At 46.7% G+C, this 23,387-nt stretch overlaps 1 protein-coding gene across 4 annotated transcripts in view; it reads left to right on the top strand.

Moving 5' to 3' along the window:
- The window catches only part of NCAPG2 (non-SMC condensin II complex subunit G2), a 69,566-nt gene that overhangs the window by 5,552 nt on the left and 40,627 nt on the right, over positions 1-23,387 (top strand). For 2 of the 4 annotated variants that reach the window (XM_065939629.1, XM_065939628.1), the window contains exons 4-12: positions 290-478; positions 819-933; positions 5,981-6,135; positions 7,477-7,611; positions 10,800-10,894; positions 12,195-12,264; positions 14,757-14,843; positions 17,527-17,622; positions 18,227-18,352. In XM_065939629.1, the coding sequence (XP_065795701.1) occupies positions 290-478; positions 819-933; positions 5,981-6,135; positions 7,477-7,611; positions 10,800-10,894; positions 12,195-12,264; positions 14,757-14,843; positions 17,527-17,622; positions 18,227-18,352 (1,068 nt within the window). Of the gene's footprint in view, positions 1-289; positions 526-818; positions 934-5,980; positions 6,136-7,476; positions 7,612-10,799; positions 10,895-12,194; positions 12,265-14,756; positions 14,844-17,526; positions 17,623-18,226; positions 18,353-23,387 lie in introns of those variants that run through there. The other 2 variants (XM_065939630.1, XM_065939631.1) reach the window with 2 other exon arrangements.

Genomic DNA, 23,387 nt, shown 5'->3' with positions numbered 1-23,387 from the left:
AGATTTCAGGCCTGGAGACGGAGGATGTCGGGGTGGGGTACTGATGTCAGGGGCAGTTTTGCTAGGGGGTGAAGAGGAGTATACCAGGACTGATTGGGGTGGAGGATCTGCTGCTTTCTGTCTGATCATTCCTGTCCTTTGCCTCTTAGGACTGGATTTCAAAACCTACAGCCTGACTCTCGAATTTGAAACGTAGCTATTAGCACTTAAACTTCTTCTGATGCCATTATAAAGAAGATAAAACTGTTTTCTTGTATTTGAAATGTGACAGTTGCTGTTTATTTTGCAGAAGGATACTTCTGACCCGTTCAACCTAAATGAGTTGATAGATGAATTATCCAGGAAGCAGAAAGAAGAACTATGGCAAAGACTCAAGGATTTGCTAGTAGACGTGTTGCTGGAGAGCCCGGTGGAGGGGTGGCAGACAGCAAAAGCCTCCAGTGAAGACAGTGTGAAAGTAGAGCAGGGTTCAAAGATGGTAACCCTCGTCCTTCAACAATAAATTTCCTTTTTCTTATTAAAAAAGTAATTGTTTATTGTGTATAATTGAACTTTATGTTGTTAAAATTAAAGTTAGAACACTGGAGTACCAGAAGCCTATTTAATGTAGTTATACCTTTTTCAGTCCTGCCATTATCTACGTGGTATTCAGGGTTGCTCTCTTCAAAATGCTGACCTGTGTTCAGCTTTAATTAACTTTTTAGAATAAGTGTCAAGTGTGGCTTTATTTTCATAAATTTAGTAAGTTTTACTTTTAAAATTAAATTTTAAGTTGATTTTAACTTAGTTGTGCTTTGATTTTTTTTTAAAATTTATAGCATGGAAACGTAGAAATAATCCATGCAGTTACGACTGTGATTCTTGCGTCTGTGTCGGTGATGAGTGAAAGAGAGAACTATGAGGCCTTGCTGGAGTGCGCTGTTATTCTAAACGGTAAGCTGGCGGGCAGTGACGCGGGGTGTGAGCGGTGTGTCTGAGTGACGCTCGGTAAGAGGAAGCCCCGGCAGTGGGCAGTGACACGGGGTGTGAGCGCGTGTGTCTGAGTGACGCTCGGTAAGAGGAAGCCCCGGCAATGGGCAGTGACGCGGGGTGTGAGCGTGTGTGTCTGAGTGACGCTCGGTAAGAGGAAGCCCCTGGCAGTGGGCAGTAATGTGGGGTGTGAACGGTGTGTGTCTGAGTGACGCTCGGTAAGAGGAAGCCCCGGCAATGGGCAGTGACGCGGGGTGTGAGCGCGTGTGTCTGAGTGACGCTCGGTAAGAGGAAGCCCCGGCAGCGGGCAGTGACGCGGGGTGTGAGCGTGTGTGTCTGAGTGACACTCGGTAAGAGGAAGCCCCGGCAGCGGGCAGTGACTCGGGGTGTGAGCGCGTGTGTCTGAGTGACACTCGGTAAGAGGAAGCCCCGGCAGCGGGCAGTGACACGGGGTGTGAAAGCCTGTGTCTGAGTGACACTCGGTAAGAGGAGGCCCCTGGCAGTGGGCAGTAATGTGGGGTGTGAACGGTGTGTGTCTGAGTGACGCTCGGTAAGAGGAAGCCCTTGGCAGTGGGCAGTGATGTGGGGTGTGAACGGTGTGTGTCTGAGTGACGCTCGGTAAGAGGAAGCCCCTGGCAGTGGGCAGTGATGTGGGGTGTGAACGGTGTGTGTCTGAGTGACGCTCGGTAAGAGGAAGCCCCTGGCAGTGGGCAGTGATGTGGGGTGTGAACGGTGTGTGTCTGAGTGACGCTCGGTAAGAGGAAGCCCCTGGCAGTGGGCAGTAATGTGGGGTGTGAACGGTGTGTGTCTGAGTGACGCTCGGTAAGAGGAAGCCCCTGGCAGTGGGCAGTAATGTGGGGTGTGAGCGTGTGTGTCTGAGTGACGCTCGGTAAGGGGAAGCCCCTGGCAGTGGGCAGTAATGTGGGGTGTGAACGGTGTGTGTCTGAGTGACGCTCGGTAAGGGGAAGCCCCTGGCAGTGGGCAGTGATGTGGGGTGTGAACGGTGTGTGTCTGAGTGACGCTCGGTAAGAGGAAGCCCCTGGCAGTGGGCAGTAATGTGGGGTGTGAACGGTGTGTGTCTGAGTGACGCTCGGTAAGAGGAAGCCCCTGGCAGTGGGCAGTGATGTGGGGTGTGAACGGTGTGTGTCTGAGTGACGCTCGGTAAGGGGAAGCCCCGGCAGTGGGCAGTAATGTGGGGTGTGAGTGTGTGTGTGTCTGAGTGACGCTCGGTAAGAGGAAGCCCCTGGCAGTGGGCAGTAATGTGGGGTGTGAACGGTGTGTGTCTGAGTGACGCTCGGTAAGAGGAAGCCCCTGGCAGTGGGCAGTAATGTGGGGTGTGAACGGTGTGTGTCTGAGTGACACTCGGTAAGAGGAAGCCCCTGGCAGTGGGCAGTAATGTGGGGTGTGAACGGTGTGTGTCTGAGTGACGCTCGGTAAGAGGAAGCCCCTGGCAGTGGGCAGTGATGTGGGGTGTGAACGGTGTGTGTCTGAGTGACGCTCGGTAAGAGGAAGCCCCGGCAGCGGGCAGTGACACGGGGTGTGAATGCCTGTGTCTGAGTGACACTCGGTAAGAGGAAGCCCCTGGCAGTGGGCAGTAATGTGGGGTGTGAGCGTGTGTGTCTGAGTGACGCTCGGTAAGTGGAAGCCCCTGGCAGTGGGCAGTAATGTGGGGTGTGAACGGTGTGTGTCTGAGTGACGCTCGGTAAGAGGAAGCCCCTGGCAGTGGGCAGTAATGTGGGGTGTGAGCGTGTGTGTCTGAGTGACGCTCGGTAAGAGGAAGCCCCTGGCAGTGGGCAGTAATGTGGGGTGTGAGCGTGTGTGTCTGAGTGACACTCGGTAAGAGGAAGCCCCTGGCAGTGGGCAGTGATGTGGGGTGTGAACGGTGTGTGTCTGAGTGACGCTCGGTAAGGGGAAGCCCCGGCAGCGGGCAGTGACACGGGGTGTGAATGCCTGTGTCTGAGTGACACTCGGTAAGAGGAGGCCCCTGGCAGTGGGCAGTAATGTGGGGTGTGAACGGTGTGTGTCTGAGTGACGCTCGGTAAGAGGAAGCCCCTGGCAGTGGGCAGTGATGTGGGGTGTGAACGGTGTGTGTCTGAGTGAAGCTCGGTAAGGGGAAGCCCCTGGCAGTGGGCAGTAATGTGGGGTGTGAGCGTGTGTGTGTCTGAGTGACGCTCGGTAAGAGGAAGCCCCTGGCAGTGGGCAGTGACGCGGGGTGTGAGCGTGTGTGTCTGAGTGACACTCGGTAAGAGGAGGCCCCTGGCAGTGGGCAGTAATGTGGGGTGTGAACGGTGTGTGTCTGAGTGACGCTCGGTAAGAGGAAGCCCCTGGCAGTGGGCAGTGACGCGGGGTGTGAGCGTGTGTGTCTGAGTGACACTCGGTAAGAGGAAGCCCCTGGCAGTGGGCAGTAATGTGGGGTGTGAACGGTGTGTGTCTGAGTGACACTCGGTAAGAGGAAGCCCCTGGCAGTGGGCAGAAATGTGGGGTGTGAGCATGTGTGCCTGAGTGACGCTCGGTAAGAGGAAGCCCCTGGCAGTGGGCAGTAATGTGGGGTGTGAGCGTGTGTGTCTGAGTGACACTCGGTAAGAGGAAGCCCCTGGCAGTGGGCAGTAATGTGGGGTGTGAGCGTGTGTGTCTGAGTGACGCTCGGTAAGAGGAAGCCCCTGGCAGTGGGCAGTGATGTGGGGTGTGAACGGTGTGTGTCTGAGTGACACTCGGTAAGAGGAAGCCCCTGGCAGTGGGCAGTAATGTGGGGTGTGAACGGTGTGTGTCTGAGTGACACTCGGTAAGAGGAAGCCCCGGCAGTGGGCAGTAATGTGGGGTGTGAGCGTGTGTGTGTCTGAGTGACACTCGGTAAGGGGAAGCCCCTGGCAGTGGGCAGTAATGTGGGGTGTGAACGGTGTGTGTCTGAGTGACGCTCGGTAAGGGGAAGCCCCGGCAGTGGGCAGTAATGTGGGGTGTGAGCGTGTGTGTCTGAGTGACGCTCGGTAAGAGGAAGCCCCGGCAGTGGGCAGTAATGTGGGGTGTGAGCGTGTGTGTGTCTGAGTGACGCTCGGTAAGAGGAAGCCCCTGGCAGTGGGCAGTAATGTGGGGTGTGAACGGTGTGTGTCTGAGTGACGCTCGGTAAGGGGAAGCCCCGGCAGTGGGCAGTAATGTGGGGTGTGAGCGTGTGTGTCTGAGTGACGCTCGGTAAGAGGAAGCCCCGGCAGTGGGCAGTAATGTGGGGTGTGAGCGTGTGTGTGTCTGAGTGACGCTCGGTAAGAGGAAGCCCCTGGCAGTGGGCAGTAATGTGGGGTGTGAACGGTGTGTGTCTGAGTGACGCTCGGTAAGGGGAAGCCCCGGCAGTGGGCAGTAATGTGGGGTGTGAGTGTGTGTGTGTCTGAGTGACGCTCGGTAAGAGGAAGCCCCTGGCAGTGGGCAGTAATGTGGGGTGTGAACGGTGTGTGTCTGAGTGACGCTTGGTAAGAGGAAGCCCCTGGCAGTGGGCAGTAATGTGGGGTGTGAGCGTGTGTGTCTGAGTGACGCTCGGTAAGAGGAAGCCCCTGGCAGTGGGCAGTAATGTGGGGTGTGAGCGTGTGTGTCTTAGTGACACTCGGTAAGAGGAAGCCCCTGGCAGTGGGCAGTGATGTGGGGTGTGAACGGTGTGTGTCTGAGTGACGCTCGGTAAGAGGAAGCCCCGGCAGTGGGCAGTGACACGGGGTGTGAATTCGTGTGTCTGAGTGACACTCGGTAAGGGGAAGCCCCGGCAGTGAGAAGCAGAGCCCTTGTACTTCAGCTGGAAAAGACGACCAAGGGGCACTCTTTTATGGGCTGTCCTGTGTAATTATTTCATGTGAGCCACACAAAAATGTTTCACATGCTGAAAATGTGCATTACTGGACAACTGACTGCTACTTAGAGGTTTTTTAGAAGTGTCTTATTTGAACCTTCAGCACCAATAAGAGCTGATAAAGGGGAAGCAGTCATTTCAAATTCCTCAGCTGGTGATTTACTGCCCGACAGTTCAAGGTAGCCCAGTGACACTGCCTTTTTCCCTTTAATTGTATCATGGATATGACCTGGGGAATAGTTGTTGACTCCTCCTACTCGAATATTCCTAAGTTGGTACTCTTCAAATTTTAACTAAACTGTGAAGTGATAGCTATTAATTTAGTAGGAACACTAGTCTGAATTTATGAGAAGATCTGATCATATAATATTTGAATAAAATTATAGCTATAAGAAATGCAAAGGTAACTTTGAGTGATTTTTTTTTCTTTTTAAGAAAAATCTTACAGGTCCCCTCACCTCCCACTGTGTGAATCTGATTAGTTCCCTAATCAGAGCCACTTGGTTTATATATTGGTTTAGTATGCTCTTTTATTCAGAATTCTTGAGTTGAATTACTGTCTTATTAAGATTACCCAGTCAGTATGAAAGGAGCTCCCAGACGCTTGTGGGTGTTACCACCAGTTCATCCTCAGTCTCTAAACATGCTTTATAAAATTCCCCATTAATTCAGGAATTTTACTTTAGATTAATGGCTGTCAGATGTCTGGATTACAGTTACGAGCACACTGTCAGTATTTTAATTTAGTTCTTGAGGTCTTTTGTTAATAACAGCACTATAGCTTTTCTATTCATTATAATAGTTGCTTTTACTGTTTTTCACCAATGAACCAGAACTTGAGGCCAGCAAGCTGAGGGTAGTTGTGGGGTAGCTGGTCACTCGGCCTGCCCTGGCTCAGCTGTTGAGCGTTGCCACGGGCATCCCTGCACTCGGGTTTGGAGCCTCTCGTCATTCGAACCTGTTGGTCTTCTGAAATCCCCTGTTCTCTTGGGCTGCTTTTACGATAGTGGTGGAACAGTTCCCAGCCAACATTGCTTGTATGGTGTAAATAATGTGTGGACGTCCTGGTGAGTTAGGCTGATGTCTGCTGGGCGCACCTTGTGAGCTGCACGCTCTCCCAGGTTGGGTCTGGCCTGGCCCCGGTTCACTGCACGCACTCACTGTGCAGGGCCTGCTCTGTTGCAGGAATTTTGTACGCGCTGCCAGAGGGTGAGCGAGCGCTGCAGGACTCCATCCAGGACTTGTGCGTGAAGTGGTGGGAGAGAGGCCTGCTCGCCAAAGAGAACATGGGCAAGACTGCCTTCGTCATGCTGCTGAGAAGGAGTCTCAGGACGAAAACAGTGCGTTCCCTTTCTGAAGTACACGCTGTGCTTTGCTGAAAAGTACACGCGTTTATACCAGTAAGGAGTGAGGTCTGCTTGCGAGAGGCCTGGCCCAGTGGCTCCTAGTTGGGGTTTTTCACAGGGTGGTTCTCAGAGGTGGGCGATTAGGGTGGGCAGAGCTCCACGTACGTGCATTGTGCACAGACTCTGTCCCCGTCTTCCTTGGTGTGTGGCCTGTGGAAGGCTGTCCCCTCGATGGGAACTGCTCCAGGGAGAACCAAGGGGGCGGGGTGTCAGGGAGAGCCTGCTGACCCAAGTTGGTGGGCAGGAGGGCGGCCCAGGCTTGCAGAAGCTTCGGTGGGCCAATAGGAAGCAAGGTGAGCGCAGGATATAACGCATCTTTCAGTCTTTGGCATGCAACTCAGAGATCCAGAAAAAGAACAGCTTTCTCCCCTGATCAAACAACAGCAGATATTTATGTTCATCTTAGAAAACTGGGCAAATGAAGAAAAGGGAAAATGGGAAAAAAAACAAAAATCATCAGTGATTCCACTGCCAAGGTGACCCTTGTGAATTGAGGGATCTTTGGGGGTTTCTTTTTGCCCTCCCCCTACACCTTTGCTGACTTGTCACAGACTCCTACAAGTGAAATTTGTAGGTCAGTGGATTTGAACTTGGAACTCTCGGTACAGATTGCCAGCAGCTTTCTACGTACCTTGCAACTGATCCCGTTCTTAGCTCCTGTGGGACAGACTGTCCCACGGTGGCCTCCAAGGAGCAGTCAATTTCACGGCAGAAAAGAATCTTTTTGACTGCATCCTCAGCTCGCACTCTGACTCCCTGCTGGCCGCAGGAGTGATTGAAAAATTGTTTGTGTCAGAACTTATCCAAAGCCTTGGTTTGCCTTTTTAAAATCCATTTTCCCTGTCATTCTTGTTCACCTTTAAAATCAAGACTTTATTTAGATGTCTACACTTGTGCCGTTTACCACAGTAGCCACCAGCCACACGGCTGATTATATTTCCAGTTAAGAACGTTAAAGGTCTGTTTCCTGGCGGCACAGTCCTGTAGTGGTCACCTCGTAGCCTGGTGTGGCTCAGGCTCTGCACGTTCAGTGCAGGTTCACCTCCTCGTTGGTGCACAAAACGGTTCGCAGTGCTGGCTATCAGCATCTCTGCTTGCTTTTGCCTAGGTTTTAGGATAATGCTCTCTGGAGCTTTGTTTGCAAATTTTAAAATGTTTTCTTTTGTCATATTTTTTTTTTTTGATGACATAAAATAGTATCATAGTTAATTTGAAATGTGACCTTACCCATTATTAAAAAAAAAAAAGTTGATTTTCTTTTCCTGTCATCCCCAGGGTGCAGACATATGTCGGCTGTGGCGTATCCATCAGGCTTTATATTGCTTTGATTATCATTTGGAAGAAAGTAGAGAAATTAAAGACATGCTGCTTGAGTGCTTCATAAATGTCAATTACATCAAAAAAGAAGAGGCAAGTGGTTTTTCATCTTGGTGTGTTTGTGAACTGCTTTTTAAAAAACTAATTTATTTTCTCACTGTGCTGAGTCTTCGTGGCTGCATGCAGGGGTTGTTCTTCATTGCAATGTGTGGGTTTCTCAGAGCTTCCCTTATTGTGGATCATGGTCTAAGTTGGTGTGCAGCATGTGGGGTTTTCCTGGAGCAGGGATCGAACCCGTGTTCCCTGTGTTGGTAGGCGGATCCTTAACCATTGGAGCACCAGGAAAGTCCTGTGAACTGCTTTTTGATGGAAGTTTTTCCTAAGTTTGTGAGTTTGCTGTTTGCATCGTGCTCAGTGTTTTAATATAAGAATCAGCTTAACTGTCAGGAGCTATTATATTTGTTGCAATTCATATTTACTGCATGGCAGTGTTAAGCAAACATTTTACAAGTCATTGTGTATTTCATCATTAAAGGAGATGGTAACAGGTGGCTGTGTGAATCCTGGGGGAATCATGATTGCATTTTAAATTAAAAATAACTAAAAATAAGGTTGAGAAGGCACTTCCCCATGGATCAGATATGACCCTCTGCCCTAATTCCAGGTTAATTGGCATATAACTCAGAGCTCTCATCACAGGATTCTTGGTTTTTTCATACCCATCCGGTAAATCCAAAGCGAGGTTCCTGGCCCAGTGCTCCACTGGCCAGCAGTGGTCACTCCCACACTTGGCTACTGAGCACATGAAATGTGGCCAATCCCGCTGTGACCTTAAATGTAAAATACATAGACATTTGAAACTTGATATGGAAAAAGATTGTTAAATATCACATTAATAATTTTTGTGTGTTTATTACATATTTAAATGACACTTTGGATATGTTAGATTACATAAATACATTATTAAAGTTAATTTAATCTTTTTTACTTTTATTAATGTGGCTATTAGAGAATTAAAATTACAGAGTGGCTTGCCTAGCTGTCTTGGACATGCTCATCTGTTATCTTTAGAGTTTCCTGTACTTGTTTTATTTCTTTATTTTTTTAAGAAGTGCTGAGAACATGAGCCTCTCAATAATTTGTTGTAATTTTGGGTAGAGTTTTAGATGTAGAAAAGAATTATTATGTATTTGTTTTGGTTCCCCTGGCCCTGTTGCTGCTCGGACTCTCTCTGGTTGCGGCGGGTGGGGCTGCTCCCCAGTGTCGGCTCACAGGACTGTCGCTGCGGCGGCTGCTCCTACTGCAGAGCGTGGGCTCTGGGGCACAGGCTCAGAGGTTGCGGTGCACGGGCTTGGTTGCCCCATGGCATGGGGTCTTCCTGGACCAGGGATCAGGCTGTGCCTCACACACTGGCAGCCAGGTTCGTTACCACTGGGCCCCCAGGGAATCCCCTCTGTGGTCTTTTTGTTCATTGTTTTGTCACTCAGTCACATCTGACCCCTTGCGACCCACGGACTGCAGCACACCAGGCTTCCGTGTCCTTCAATGTCTCCCAGAGTTTGCTCAAACTTAGGTCCATTGAGTCAGTGATACCATCTAACCATCTCATCTCATCCTCTGTCACCCCCTTCTCCTCCTGCCCTCAATCTTTCCCAGCATCAGGGTCTTTTCCAGTGAGTTGGAATTAGGTCCGCATTAGGTGGCCGAAGTATGGCATCTTCAGCATCTGTCCTCCCAATGAATATTCAGGGTTATTCCTTTAAGATTGACTGGTAGTCTTTTTAGATTGACTGTATTTCCATGTTGGAATGCAAAGCACATTGTTTTTGATATAAAATATAGCCCTGTTTCTGACTGCTTGTGGCCTGGCAGACATGATTTGAGGCAAAAGGGGGCAGCGGTCACCTGTCCCTGAAGGAGGTGTGGGGAAGAACTTCCCAGAGGAGGAGGGCCCCCTGAGGAACTTGCTCAGGCCTCACACTCACAGTGGGTCACGGCACGGTTTGACCCCAGCGTGCCTGCTCCCCATGCACCCTCTCACTGGTGACACCGAAGGGCTGGACCTGATTGCTGCCCACACTGGCTGAAACCTGCAGCTCTGGGGGTCAGAAAGGCTGTGTTCAGACCCTGGTGTCCACTGAACAGGTGGCAGGTCGCTTTGATCTTATGCCGTTCAGCCTCAGCTCCTTCTGTAGCGCAGGAGCAGCGGCCGCTGTCTCCCAGGGCCCCCTTGGGGGCACACGGGGCCTTTCACAGGGCCCTCAGCGCCCGCCTGACAGGAGATACGCTGACTGCTGTTGCTGCTCTGACGTTGTCGTTGTTGGAGGGTCACTGGGCCTCTGCCCTGGGCGTCCAGGGTGGGTGTGAAGTTTGGGAGAGTAAAGTATAGAGTGGATTCAGGCACCCTTTATGTTGACTTATACATGTGTGTGTTAGTCGCTCAGTTGTGTTCACCTCTTTGCAACCCCATGGACTGTAGCCCGCTGGGCTCCTCTGTCCATGGAAATATACATAGCAGTGGGTAAATTGCACTTGTTTAACACACACACGCACACACATACATGCAAATACAGATGTAAATGGTCTTTCCGAGGTGCCTCAAGTGGTAAAGAATCTGCCTGCAAGAGATGTGGGTTCTATCCCTGGGATGGAAAGATCTCCTGGAGAAGGAAATAGCAGCCATTCCAGTATTTTTCTGTGGGAAGTCCCATGGACAGAGCAGCCTGGCGGGCTCTAGTCTGTGGAGTTGCAAAGACTTGGACATGATTGAGCGAATGAGCACTTAGACATAAATATATATGTGTGTTAAAACTCCCTCTTTTTAGAATTGGTGTTCTCTTTTGAATTTAAGATAGCTGAACTTAGTTTCCTAATCAGTTATTAATTTGGTCAGGTCAGTTTCCAGTCATTCTAGGTAAATGATAAACCTCTTCTGGATTCTACTGGCAACTTATTTCCAGTAAATACTTTTTAAAAAACTTGCCTGTCAAAGCGTGATGGCCCTGCCATTTGCTTCAGAGTGTGTGGCCCCTGCCTCTCCTGCTGCCCAGCTTGGTCACTCCCAGGTCCCCCGCTGTCCCCACACAGGACTCCCCTTGACCTGCCGCGCCCGCCCCGGCTCAGTGAGGAGGTGCCAAGTTAGAAGTATGGGCACTTCCTTTGTCGGGAGTAGGGAACTTCGGTACTAGTTACTACACTTTCAAAGAGCTGTTTGTTTTCAGTTACTGGGAACTTTTTATTTGGTTGCAATTTTAACATTACATCCTATTTTTAATTTATAGGGAAGAAGATTTCTTAGTTCTCTCTTCAGTTGGAATATAAATTTCATTAAAATGATTCATGGAACCATTAAAAACCAGTTACAGGGATTACCAAAGTAAGTATTAAAAACAATTAATATTTTGTGCTTAGTCTGGTTTTGAAAGTTTCTATTTGACCAGACTTTGGTCAGGTCAACTTTTAGGGGCTTCCCTGGTATCTCAGATGATAAAGAATCCGCCTGCGGTGCAGGCGACCTGGGTTCGATCCCTGTGTCGGGAAGATCCCCTGGAGAAGGGAATGACTACACTCTCCAGTATTCTTGCCTGGAGAGTCCCATGGATAGAGGAGCCTGCTGGGCTATAGTCTATGGGATCACAGAGTCACACATGACTGAGTGACTAACATGACAATGATGATGATTAGAAGCTTTAGAAATTATCTCTTAAGTTATTATTTATTATGTACTATTGTATTACTGAATACTTATTTTCCTTGCTATAGGAAACCATTCTTTTTCAGTAGTGACATGGAAATTAAGACTTTACTTTGTGGTAGTTCTTTACCTAGACTGTTCACCAGTTCCATCTCAGCCTCAGTTGTAGTAAAGTTCATGTGACTAGCACGTCTGATCCTTTGGATGCGTGTGCACACTGCAGTCTCTCGAAGGCGGAGCTGTGTGGTGGTGGAGGAGCCCTTGAGGAGGGGCTCTCTGCCCATTCCCCAGCCTCTGGGCCCTGGCAGCGTTTGGAGCTGTTTGCCGCATTCGAGGTCAAGTCATTAACCTGCTCTAGAATTTTCAAATCTATCCCGTCAGGTGGCTGTGTGAGAACTGAGTTGGGACTCCATGCTGGATCTCTGGAATGCTGCCTCCTCTCCCCTCATTTGCACAATATTTGGGTTGAATCAGCAGATTTTCCTCATTATGAGTCTATAAGTCATCCCTGGTATTTTAGGATTCCCTGTACCTGAGCTAATTAGTCTCGAGTGACTCCAAGTTAAAGTGTATTTATATTTCAACTTTTTATATCTATAGTTTTTATTAGAAATAAGTTTATCTTTAAAATTTTTTACTTAAGAATTTGGTTCTCGGTGTATGTGTCGTAGTTTTGCAGAAAATAGTAAAGTTCTGGGGAAGCAGTGACTGAGAAGGAAGAAGTTGTTTGACATTTCAGTCCTCCTCCGACTAGTTTCTGCTTCCTGCTCCAGGCGGACAACCTGTGTCTACTTTGCAAAGCGCCATTGTAAAGCAGTGTCTTCTTCCCTGGGAGAGGAGAGTACCTGAAACGGTACATGTGAAAAATGTAACTCTTCAAACTGGCATTAATTTTTTTTTTTCAGATCTTTGAGAGTACCTGAAATGATACATGTGAAAAATATAACTCTTCAAACTTGCATTAAATTTTTTTTTTCCCCAGATCTTTGATGGTACACATTGCAGAAATTTATTTCAGAGCTTGGAAAAAGGCTTCAGGGAAAATAATGGAGGTATTTCCTTTCTGTTTTATGAAATGTTAGCACATTTTTATTGTGTTCTGGTTACTAAGTAAGTAGCCACAATAGGTCTGTTTGAAACCCTTGTTTGTGCCTGTCTGTCAAGCCAAAGCTCACAGTGAGCGTCCACACGACAGAGGCGTGGTGTCGTCCACACCTACTCAGGTCACGTCCGCACCGGGCACCGCCTCACGATGTCCCTCACTCACCACGACGTGCGGTTTGAGTGGAACCAATGCTTTTGCCCATTTTGGCAGCTCTGGGCCTGCAGTGTCCGACCACGTATATCTGCTGGGCCGTTAGAACGTGGCCAGTCCAAACTGAGATAGGCTGTAAATGTAAGAAACTAGACCGTCTGGAAAAAGACGAATGCAAAGTGTCTCATGGATATTTTAAAAAGAATACTGATTGCATGTTGAAATGATACTGAATTGGGTAATTGGGCTAAACAAAATATATTATTAAAGTAAGTTTGCCTTTTTTTCCCCGTTTTTAGTGTGACCACTGGAAAGTTTAAAATTGCATTTGTGGCTGATGTGTTTCTGTTGGCCAGTGCTCCTTGGGAGACTCAGGCCATCTCTTCAGCAACATAATTTGAGAATTTAAAGACGTTTGTTTGAATCAGGCTTAGAACCTTGTATGACTAGCACCTACCTTCTGGCTGTGTAATTCACAATTTAACGTTCATAGGCTCTTTTGGAAAAAAAAGAAAATGTCTGATATCCCTTATGTCTTTTTCATACTAGGTTCTTAGATGTGTTTTTTTCCTTCTGAGAGCAAAATTTTTACTCTGAGTCATAAAGGGGTCTTTTCTCCTGGGGGAGCAGGCCCCGGATTGGTGTCGGGGCAGAGGAGAGGCTAACCACCCGATGTTTGTAGTTTATTTCTGTTCACTCTGCTCTCTTACCCAGCTTGAGCTTCAGTTAAATATGCTGTGAGTTATCACTGATGTCTGCTTCTAGGAAACAAAAACTTACCATTCCTGTTCTCCTGTAGACAACTTCTACAATAGTTTTTCAGTGTATAATTTTTGGGGAAGTGGCAGAACCAGGATGTTCTTACGAATTTTTTGCATTGCTCTATACTCCATGAAACTGTTCATAGGAAGGAACAATTTATATTGTTCCCCTTTTCTCTAGCAGTGATTTAAAACATAGGAGTTTGTGATTTAAAATGTAATTGTCTAGATCTGCACCAAATTAGTATCAGAAATTTGTGCTCAGTTTCACTCCCTTCCCTCTGTCCCTTCAAGTTTTTAAAGCAAATTCCAGATGTGACACCTCACTCTTGTAAAGGTCAGGTTATATAGTGCCATCATCATGCTTACTTTGTGACCCCTATGGGCCAATGGTCCGCCAGGCTCCCCTGTCCATGGGATTCTCCAGGCAAGATTACTGGAGTGGGTTGCCATTTCCTTCTCCAGGGGATCTTCCTGACCCAGGGATCGAAGCCAGGTCTCCTGCATTGTGGGCAGATTCTTTACCATCTGAGCCACCAGGGAAGCCCCATACTAATATTTAAACTTCTCTGCTTTGTTTAAAAAATGTCTTCATTTGGAAGCCAGGATTCAACAAGTCTCCCAGTGGCATTTGCTTGTTACATCATTTAAAGCCTTCTTCTGAAATGGCAACCCACTCCAATATTCTTGCCTGGAGACTCCCGTGGACGGAGGAGCCTGGTGGGCTATAGTCCACGGGGTCGCAAAGAGTCGGATACAACTGAGTGACTTCACTTTCTCTTTGAAAAAATCTCTGCTGTTGACATGTTGGCAAACCTGGTCAGTTGCAGAATGCCCGTGTTCTGGTGGTTAGCTCCCAAGGGTCAACTTCTGTGGCCCAGACGCCTGGCTGTTGGTGCCGTGAACCTCCTGTGTGATCACAGGTCAGGCAGCGTGGTTCCCATGGGAGTCACGCTGAGACCGAGGGGTAGCTTCAGGGAGCATTCTCAGTTAATGGAGACGAGGTGAATGTTAGTAACGAGTCTCCCTCATGTCTTTCCCTACTGCCATGGAGTCCTGGGAACTGCCTGTACCGCCCCTCACTGGGGTACCTCCAAGACATCTGTTTCTGTCAATTTGGAATCCTGGCCCCCACCCTAGAGGTAGTTCAGTGTGAGTTCTTGGTTGGGGGGTGGGGTAAGCTCTTGGAAGAGATCCAGTTTTCTGAGATTATCAGATGAGTCAGGAGGGGTGCTCCCAGGCCCTCCTTTGTCTCTGAGCCCTGTCTGGCTTGATCCAGGCTCGAGTGCCATGCAATTTGGCGCAAATGTGATATTTCTTCACATAAGATAAAAGAAAAGTTCTTTCTGTTATGTGCATTCTAAGAGGCGTAACCAAAGTGGAAAAGCTCTGATGACAGGACTCTTTCCCCTCATGAATGGGAAGATGAGCTGATCAGACTGTCCTCTTGCGGGGTGACTCCTCCTCCACCTGTCCTGCTCTTCCGCTGGGACGCGCTCACCCGTGCTCTCCCGCCCGGCTGTTTCAGGCCATCGAGAACGACTGCATCCAGGACTTCATGTACCACGGCGTCCACCTTCCTCGGAGGTCTCCAGTGCACCCCAGAGTGCGTAAGGTGAGCCTCACTCTTGCAGCACTTTTGAAAATTGTGTCTCGTAGTTTTGTTTTTAGAGAGTTGTTTCTGTGAAATTTTGTTAAGCTTTCACAGGCATCAGTTAAAGGAATTTTTCAGAATCTTGACATTTGGAATTCTGGGAGATCTACCTTGACACCAAAATTTTGATTAGGAAAGCAAACATCTGTTGTTAAGACATCGGAACTTTATTCAGACAACCTTTAACTACATTCTTGGGCATAAAAATGTCTAGGACCATCACTTTCTTACTGCCACTACTGCTGTTTTCAAAGAAGAGACTATTTGAGATTATTTTTATTGTTTACTTTCATATATTACATTTCCACTTTGTAGTCTGCAAACCATATTGAATAAATGTTTTGATAGTTTCTCTTGATACAATTTTGTTTTTAAAAGGTAGTCTCAGAATTTGGGTATGGGTTTTATCCTCATGTTGTAGATGATCTGACTGAATAAGTCTCTGCTGTTGGTGTGGTTGTTGTCCTGACAGGACTCTGATAAGCAGAGTTCCTGCAGGAGGACTTGGAAGCTCTGGTCGGCTATGTGGGGCTGTGTCTAACCCTGGGCGAGGCCTCTGTGCTCTCTGCTGGTTTGGGCAACTGCGTGTCAGGAAGCTAGAGGAATAAAGATGAGGTGCCTGCTACTGTTTGTATAGTGGACTCATTATTTGTAGGCGTGCATATTCTATTTATATTAAGTTTGAATGGATAAAACGTTTCTTATTATTGATGTTTTAGTTTGTATTATCCAAGAATAAAGAACCAGAGATGAAAATACATCCATGTGCTTGTTCTACCCCCCACCCCACCCAGCACACACAGTCCCTGGCACTTTGTAAGTTGTAGATAGTTTGGGTCATTTGTTTCCCATGTATGATTTAATGTTCAGATTCTGCTTGATTGTAAGGAATGGTGTCATGTTAAGCTGTACATATTTGTGATGTGGTTGCTTCACTGTTGCTACCAAATAACTGAAGACTTTCTCATGCCTGGTTTTCTGTTGTGATAGTAAGTAGTGACGATAAGTATGGACATCGCTGTTTGTTAGATCTGTGGGAAAATGCACAGCAAGGATTGAAAGGCAGACTGTTAGATCTCACTGCTCAAGTGAAGTGTGTTCTTGGACTCCAAGTCATTGTTCTTACTGCTTATAACATGTTATAGCTTTTTCCTTGAATTCTGTTTTTGATAAACACCAAATTTACCTGATAAATCACTTTATTGATATGTTGAAAGAAGCTTCAGAAAATACCTTAGAAGTTACTCGACAGTAAGAAACCCCCATATTGTTGATGAAGATCTTCTGAAATTAGGTAGTAGTAATGGTTGCACAGCTCTGTGTACCAAAACCCCCTGAATTACACACTTTGTAAGGGTGACTTGTGGTCTGTGAGTTGCATCTCAATACAGTTGTTTAAAAACTCTATGAAGCAAGTATACCATTAATACCAAATTAGCATTGTACACAGAAAACAAATGACAGATAGAAATCTCCTAAATGAAAAATTAACAGCCAGAAAAAGAAAATCCCTAGATTGTAGTTCTATTGTTGTTGTTGTTCAGTCACTAAGCTGTGTCTGACTCTGCAACTCCATGAACTCCAGTTCTGCGGGCTTCCCTGTCCTTTATTACCTCCCGGAGTTTGCTCAAACTCATGTCCATTGAGTTGGTGATTTGTAGTTCTTTTAGGGTAAAGTTGGTTGACATTCACTTAAAGTCTGTTGTTTTATAGCCTAATTTATAAAAAATTTCTGTTTTTCACTAACATAACTTTGGCTCAGAGTTGTGAATTAAGGACAAAAGGCAGCGCTGATTGTTGTTGGGGACAGGAATCTGAAGAGTTGCAGAAGGTCCTGGCTGGTTAAAGCAGTGCGTTTTCTGATTACCTATGACTCTGGGGGATGGACCTGACATCCAGGTTTCTCCTGGGAAGGATCACTGGGCAGTGACACCCCTTTGAGATGCAGTCGCCCCTCACGGGCAATCGGGCAGCAAACCCATGGATGCTCCAGGGCCTCTCTGAACACTTTCCATCATCTCTGAATGGCTTATTCCCAGTGCAGTGTAAGTGCTTGTAAGAGGCTGTAAATCTGATGTGCTTATTACATACACAGTTGCCAGCAAATGACAATTTCAAGCTTTGCTTTGAAACTTCTGGAATTTTTTTCCCTCAGATACTTTCTATCTACGCTTGGTGGAATCTGCAGATGCAGAACCCGTGGACGTGAAGGGCTGACTCTACGTGCCGTTCTGAATGCCCGAAAGAGGTTCTCAGAACAAGACAGTTGTAGCCAGTGCCCTTTAGAGCCAGAATGGGCTGTAGGAGCAATCAGGCTGGCTCCTCTTCCATTTGACCCTGAAGATCAGAGGTGTGCCTTCTTACGAGGTTTTGTGGCTACTGGGGGAAGAGTAGGAGTTGGAACCCGAGCCTCTGTACGGCCCAAGGCCCTGGGTCTGTCTTTCCCCCACAGGTGCCTCTGTGAGCTTGCCGCGTTCCGTGCTGGCAGCATGTCTTTTTGCTGTGGTTCCTGTTAGGAAGCACTGTGCATCCAACTGTGAATGCAGGGGCCGCCTGTGCTCCCTGTTGTTTCCTCAAGGTAGGATCGTAAGTGATTTTGGAAACACCAGCGTTACTGCTCCCTTCTTCTTTTCTTGGCTCTTAGGTGCTCAGTTACTTTCACCATCAAAAGGAAGTTCGGCAGGGAGTGGAAGAGATGCTTTACAAGCTCTACAAGCCCATCCTTTGGAGAGGATTAAAGGTGTGCCTCCAACTGTCCGTGTTCAGGATGCTGAGTGTGCCGTGGGGCTTAGCATCTTCTGATTCAGAGTTGTAGTAAAATAAGACTCGAGGCTGGGCCTGCGTGAGACTCTGAATGAATACTTGATGCTTTTATTGAAAGCATTTCTTAAACTGGGAATCTGAATGTATTTAGTGCTGGATGCACAGCTGGAAGGAGGGTCGTCACGCTCAGTAAACCAGCAGGGGTGGTGTGTGCAGAGCTGGGCTGAGCCCTCCTGGCCCTGAGGACCTCCTGCCGGTGCCTGGGGACCGCATGTGGGGGGGGGGGGCGGTCGGACGAGCATGCGGGTCATTTCAACGTAGGTGACTGCTCTGAGGGCAGGACATGACGGCCACTGATTCTTCATGACACAGTGGACTTAGGTAGGGAAACGCCCCTGTCGACATGGAGCTGGAAGTTTGGTTTCATTTAAGGAAGGTCTCACAAGTTCGATTAGTTTAAATGTTGCAGTTGTCTTTAATATGTAAATAGGAATATGTCTGTGTTGAGACACTATAAGCATTGCTTGAGGGATTCTGTGCTGTCAGCTCTTTGGATTCTGAAACTCCTCTCGCCATTCCAGGCCAGAAACTCGGAAGTCCGGTCCAACGCTGCACTGCTGTTTGTTGAAGCGTTTCCTATTCGGCATCCAGGATTTAATGCCATTGAGATGGACAGCGAGATTCAGAAACAGTTCGAAGAACTCTACGTATGTATTCATGTGGCCGGGCTCCCAGCCTGCAAGTCTGGGCCTGGGTGTCCCTGTGGCTGCCCCGTGTGGCCTCCAGAGGGCAGTCTTTCCAGATCCTGACGTTCTTCCAGGAACCTGGCCTTTCCCGGTGCCTCCTGTGGCAGCGAGGACTCGCAGGGTCTGTTTTCCTCTTCCTCTCGTCTCTTGGAACCTGCCGACGTTTACTGTGTGTAGTTTGAAGTGTCCTATGTGTTGCCCCAGCAGAGAGGCCGTGTCACCGTGGTCGGGCAGAGCCTGGGCTGGTCCCTCTGTCTGATAGCTGTGTGTCTTGGGCAAGTTGGGTACTGACTCTTCTGTCTTCATCTGGGTGGCGGGCGTGGCGGTAGCACCTGTGTAAAGTGGGGCAGTGTCGTGAACGCACACACAATTAGTTAGCTTTTAAGGCAAGTAATGCCTATGGCAGTGGGTTTTTCCCGATCTAGTGAGATGTTAGGACATCAGGATGCGACATTTGTTTCTGAGGGGTAATCTCCGATCTTTCACCTGGTAGGACAGTGTGAGCCTCTGCTGATTTCTCTACAGCCCCTGGCATTTGCAGGGTCTCCTGACACAAGCTAAGAGATACTACTTATTGTCCTAGTTAGTAGAATAACATTTTAGGAAGGGATAGCAAAATGTCAGTGAAGGTTACCCATAGCTGTCCTAAGATACTTGCTTTGGTTTGTTTTCTGACCCACTTAAAAAAATATCAGACATGCAGAAAGTTGAAATAGTATAATTATGATGTCTTGCTTAACCTCTTCACATTTACTCACTCATGCACTCACATCTCACCCATGGATGCCACGCGCACACGCAAAGACACTCACCCCCCTGAAGTGAACCATCGACAGTGTTTTGCCAGGTGTGCCTCATCCACACGTGTGTTTATTTAAAAGTCCCTTTGGGGATCATGGTTAATTTTGTGGACAAATGTTGCTGGGCAAACCACAACTAGATTTTGGAAGCTTTTAGCCATAAGACCATGAAAAACTTATGCTCTTTTTAGCTCAGGTGTCCAGTCTGTGAAGCACTTGTGTCTACCTGAAGCATTGAAGACTCTACACTTGAATGCAGAGATGGAGTGTGTGCTGGAGGTCTAGCACCACCCCTCTTACATGGAATCTGCCGCAGGTGCTTGGCCCCGGCGATGGGCCTGACCGTTGATGAGGAAGGTGTCGTCCCAGCCCACAGATGGGGAGGCAGTTTGCGTGGTTGTTTAGAGTGTGGAGTCAGGCAATTTGTTTGAATCCCAGTTCCCAATTAACATCTGATTTTTCTCAAATTAATCTCTTTGAAGTCCTGTTTCTTCTTTAATACTGGAGAAAATATTTTATCAGATTGTGAAAAGGTTCCAATGAAAAATTGTATATAAAGCATTTAGCTCAATCCCTAGCACTAAGGTGACAGTGGTTATAACTGTCCCAAAGGACATTACAATCTGTAAAGTGATGTAACCGTCCCACAGAGTCCACTGTAACATCAGTTCAGTTCAGTTGCTCGGCAGTGTCTGACTCTTTGTGACCCCATGGACTGCAGCACATCGGGTTTTCCTGTCCATCACCAACTCCCAGAGCTTAACGTAGTGCCCCTGTATCAGACAGTCTGTATTCAGGTTAATCATTATGAGTTTTGTATTTGCTTTATTAACTATTTAAAAAGTAAAAATTAATACTTCCTATTTTGTTCGAATTTAAGGAAGGAAAAACATTAAAGGAATTTCAAGTCAGTTAAATTTGTTTTTTCAGAACTATAAGTATTAAATTCTAAATAACTCCTTTAAGTTTCAAAAAAAACTAGATTGTAAACAACACTGATTTTTACGTTTATTTTTTTTTTTCAGTTTAGTTCAGTTACTTAGTCGTCTCCGACTCTTTGAGACGCCATGGACGGCAGCTTGCGAGGCTACCCTGTGCATCAGCATGTCCCAGAGCTTGCTCAGGGTGGATGGCTGAGGTTGACGGTCAACACCATTGAGTCGGTGATGCCATCCAACCATCTCATCCTCTGTTGTCCCCTTCTCCTCCCGCCTTCAATCTTTCCCAGCATCAGGGTCTTTTCCAATGAGTCAGTTCTTCCCATCAGGTGGCCAAAGTATTGGAGCTTCAGCTTCAGCATCAGTTCTTCCAGTGAATATTCAGGACTGATCTCCTTTAGGATGGACTGGTTGGATCTCCTTTCAGTCCAAGGGACTCTCAAGAGTCTTCTCCAGCACCACAGTTCAAAAGCATCAGCTCTTCAGTGCTTAGCTTTCTTGATGGTCCAACTTTCACATCCATACATGACTACTGGAAAAACCATAGCTTTGACTACGTGGACCTTTGTCAGCAAAGTAATGTCTCTGTTTTGTAATATGCTGTCTAGGTTGATCATAGCTTTTCTTCCAAGGAGGAAGCACCTTTTTTTTTTTTTTTTTTTAAACTTTCATGGCTGCAGTCACCATCTGCAGTGATTTTGGAGCCCAGGAAAATAAAGTCTGTCACTATTTCCCTTGTTTCCCCATCTATTTGCCATGAAGTGATGGGAGTGAATGCCATGATCTTAATTTCTTGAATGCTGAGTTTTAAGCCAGCTTTTTCACTCTGTTCTTTCACTTTCATCAAGAGATTCTTTAGTTCTTCACTTTCTGCCATAGGGTAGTGTCATCTGCATATCTGAGGTTATTGATATTTCTCCTAGCAATCTTGATTCCAGCTTGTACTTCAACCAGCCTGGCATTTCACATGATGTGATCTGCATGTAAATTAACTAAACAGGGTGACAATATACAACCTTGAAGTACTCCTTTCCCACTTTGGAAACAGTCTGTTGTTCCATGTCCAGTTTTAACTGTTGCTTCTTTGCCTGCATACAGATTTCTCAGGAGGCAGGTAAGGTGGTCTGGTATTCCCATCTCTTGAAGAATTTTACACAGTTTGTTGTGCTCCACAGAGTCAAAGGCTTTAGTGTAGTCAATAAGGCAGAAGTAGATGTTTTTCTGGAACTCTCTTGCTTTTTCTGTGATCCAACAAATATTGGCAATTTGATGTCTGGTTCCTCTCCCTTTTCTAAATCCAGCTTGAACATCTGGAAGTTCTCGGTTCATGTACTGTTGAAGCCTGGCCTGGAGAATTTTGAGCATTACTTTGTTAGCATGTGAAAGGAGTGCAATTGTGTGGTAGTTTGAGCATTCTTTGGCATTGCCTTTCTTTAGGATTGGAATGAAAACTGACCTTATCCAGTCCTGTGACCACTGCTGAGTTTTCCAAATTTGCTGGCATAGTGAGTGCAGCTCTTTCACAGCATCATCTTTTAGGATTTGAAATAGCTTTACTGGAATTCCAACACCCCCACAAGCTTTGTTGGTAGTGATGCTTCCTAAGGCCCACTTGACTTCACACTCCATGATATCTGGTTCTAGGTGAGTGATCACAGCATTGTGATTATCTGGGTCGTGAAGATCTTTTTTCTAGAGTTCTGTGTATTCTTGCCACCTCTTCTTAATATCTTCTGCTTCTGTTAGATCCATACCATTTCTGTCCTTTATTGTGCTCATCTTTGCATGAAACATTCCCTTGGTATCCCTAATTTTCTTGATGATATATCTAATCATTCCCATTCTATTGTTTTTCTCTATTTCTTTGCATTGTTCACTTACGAAGGCTTTCTTATCTCTCCTTGCTATTCTCTGAAACTCTCCATCAGATGGGTATATGTTTCCTTTGCTCCTTGTCTTTAGCTTCTCTTGTTTTCTCAGCTATTTGTAAGGCCTCCTCAGACAACCATTTTGCCTTTTTGCATTTCTTTTTCTTGGAGATGGTTTTGATCACAGCCTTCATACAATGTCATAAACCTCTGTGCATAGTTCTTCTGGCACTCTGTCTATCAGATCCAACCCCTTGAATCTATTTGTCACTTCTACTGTAAAATCATAAGGGATTTGATTTAGGTCATACCTGAATGATCTAGTGGTTTTTCCCTACTGTCTTGAATTTAAGTCTGAATTTGGCAATAAGGAGTTCATGATCTGAGCCACAGTCAGATCATGTGACTTGTTTTTGCTGACTGTATAGAGTTCTCCATCTTCCTCTGCAAAGAATATAATCAATCTGATTTTGGTATTGACCGACTAGTGATGTCGATGTATAGAGCTGTCTCTTATGTTGTTGGAAGAGAGTGTTTGCTATGACTAGTGCAATCTCTTGGCAAAACTCTGTTAGCCTTTGCCCTGCTTCATTTTGTACTCCAACACCAAACTTGCCTGTTACTCCAGGTATCTCTTGACTTCCTACTTTTGCATTCCAGTCACCTGTGATGAAAAGGACATCTTTTTGGGGTGGTAGTTCTAGAAGGTCTTGTAGGTCTTCATAGAACCTACTGCTTCTGTTAGATCCATACCATTTCTGTCCTTTATTGTGCTCATCTTTGCATTCAGCTTCAGCTTCTTTGACATTAGTGGTTAGGACATAGACTTGGATTACTGTGATATTGAATGGTTTGCCTTGGAAATGAACAGAGATCATTCTGTCGATTTTGAGTCTGCACCCAAGTACTGCATTTCGGACTCTTTTGTTGACTATGAAGGCTACTTCATTTCTTCTAAGGGATTCCTGCCCACAGTAGTAGATATAATGGTCATCTGAGTTAAATTCACCCATTCTGGTCTATTTTAGTTCACTGATTCCTAAAATGTCAATGTTCAGTCTTGTCATCTCTTGTTGGACCACTTCCAATTTACCTTGATTCAGGGACCTAACATTCCAGGTTCCTATGCAATATTGCTCTTTACAGCATCGGACTTTACTTCCATCACCAGTCACATCCACAACTGGGTGTTGTTTTTGCTTTGGCTCCGTCTCTGTTCTTTCTGGAGTTATTTCTCCACTGATCTCCAGTAGCATATTGGGCACCTACTGACCTGGGGAGTCCATCTTTCAGTGTCCTATCTTTTTGCCTTTTCATACTGTTCATGGTGTTCTCAAGGCAAGAATGCTGAAGTGGTTTGCCATTCCCTTCTCCAGTGGACCACATTTTA

The sequence above is a fragment of the Muntiacus reevesi genome, chromosome 6 (assembly GCF_963930625.1).
Source record: "Muntiacus reevesi chromosome 6, mMunRee1.1, whole genome shotgun sequence".
NCBI classification, from domain to species: domain Eukaryota; kingdom Metazoa; phylum Chordata; class Mammalia; order Artiodactyla; family Cervidae; genus Muntiacus; species Muntiacus reevesi.
This window is presented reverse-complemented; position numbering and strand designations above follow the sequence as displayed.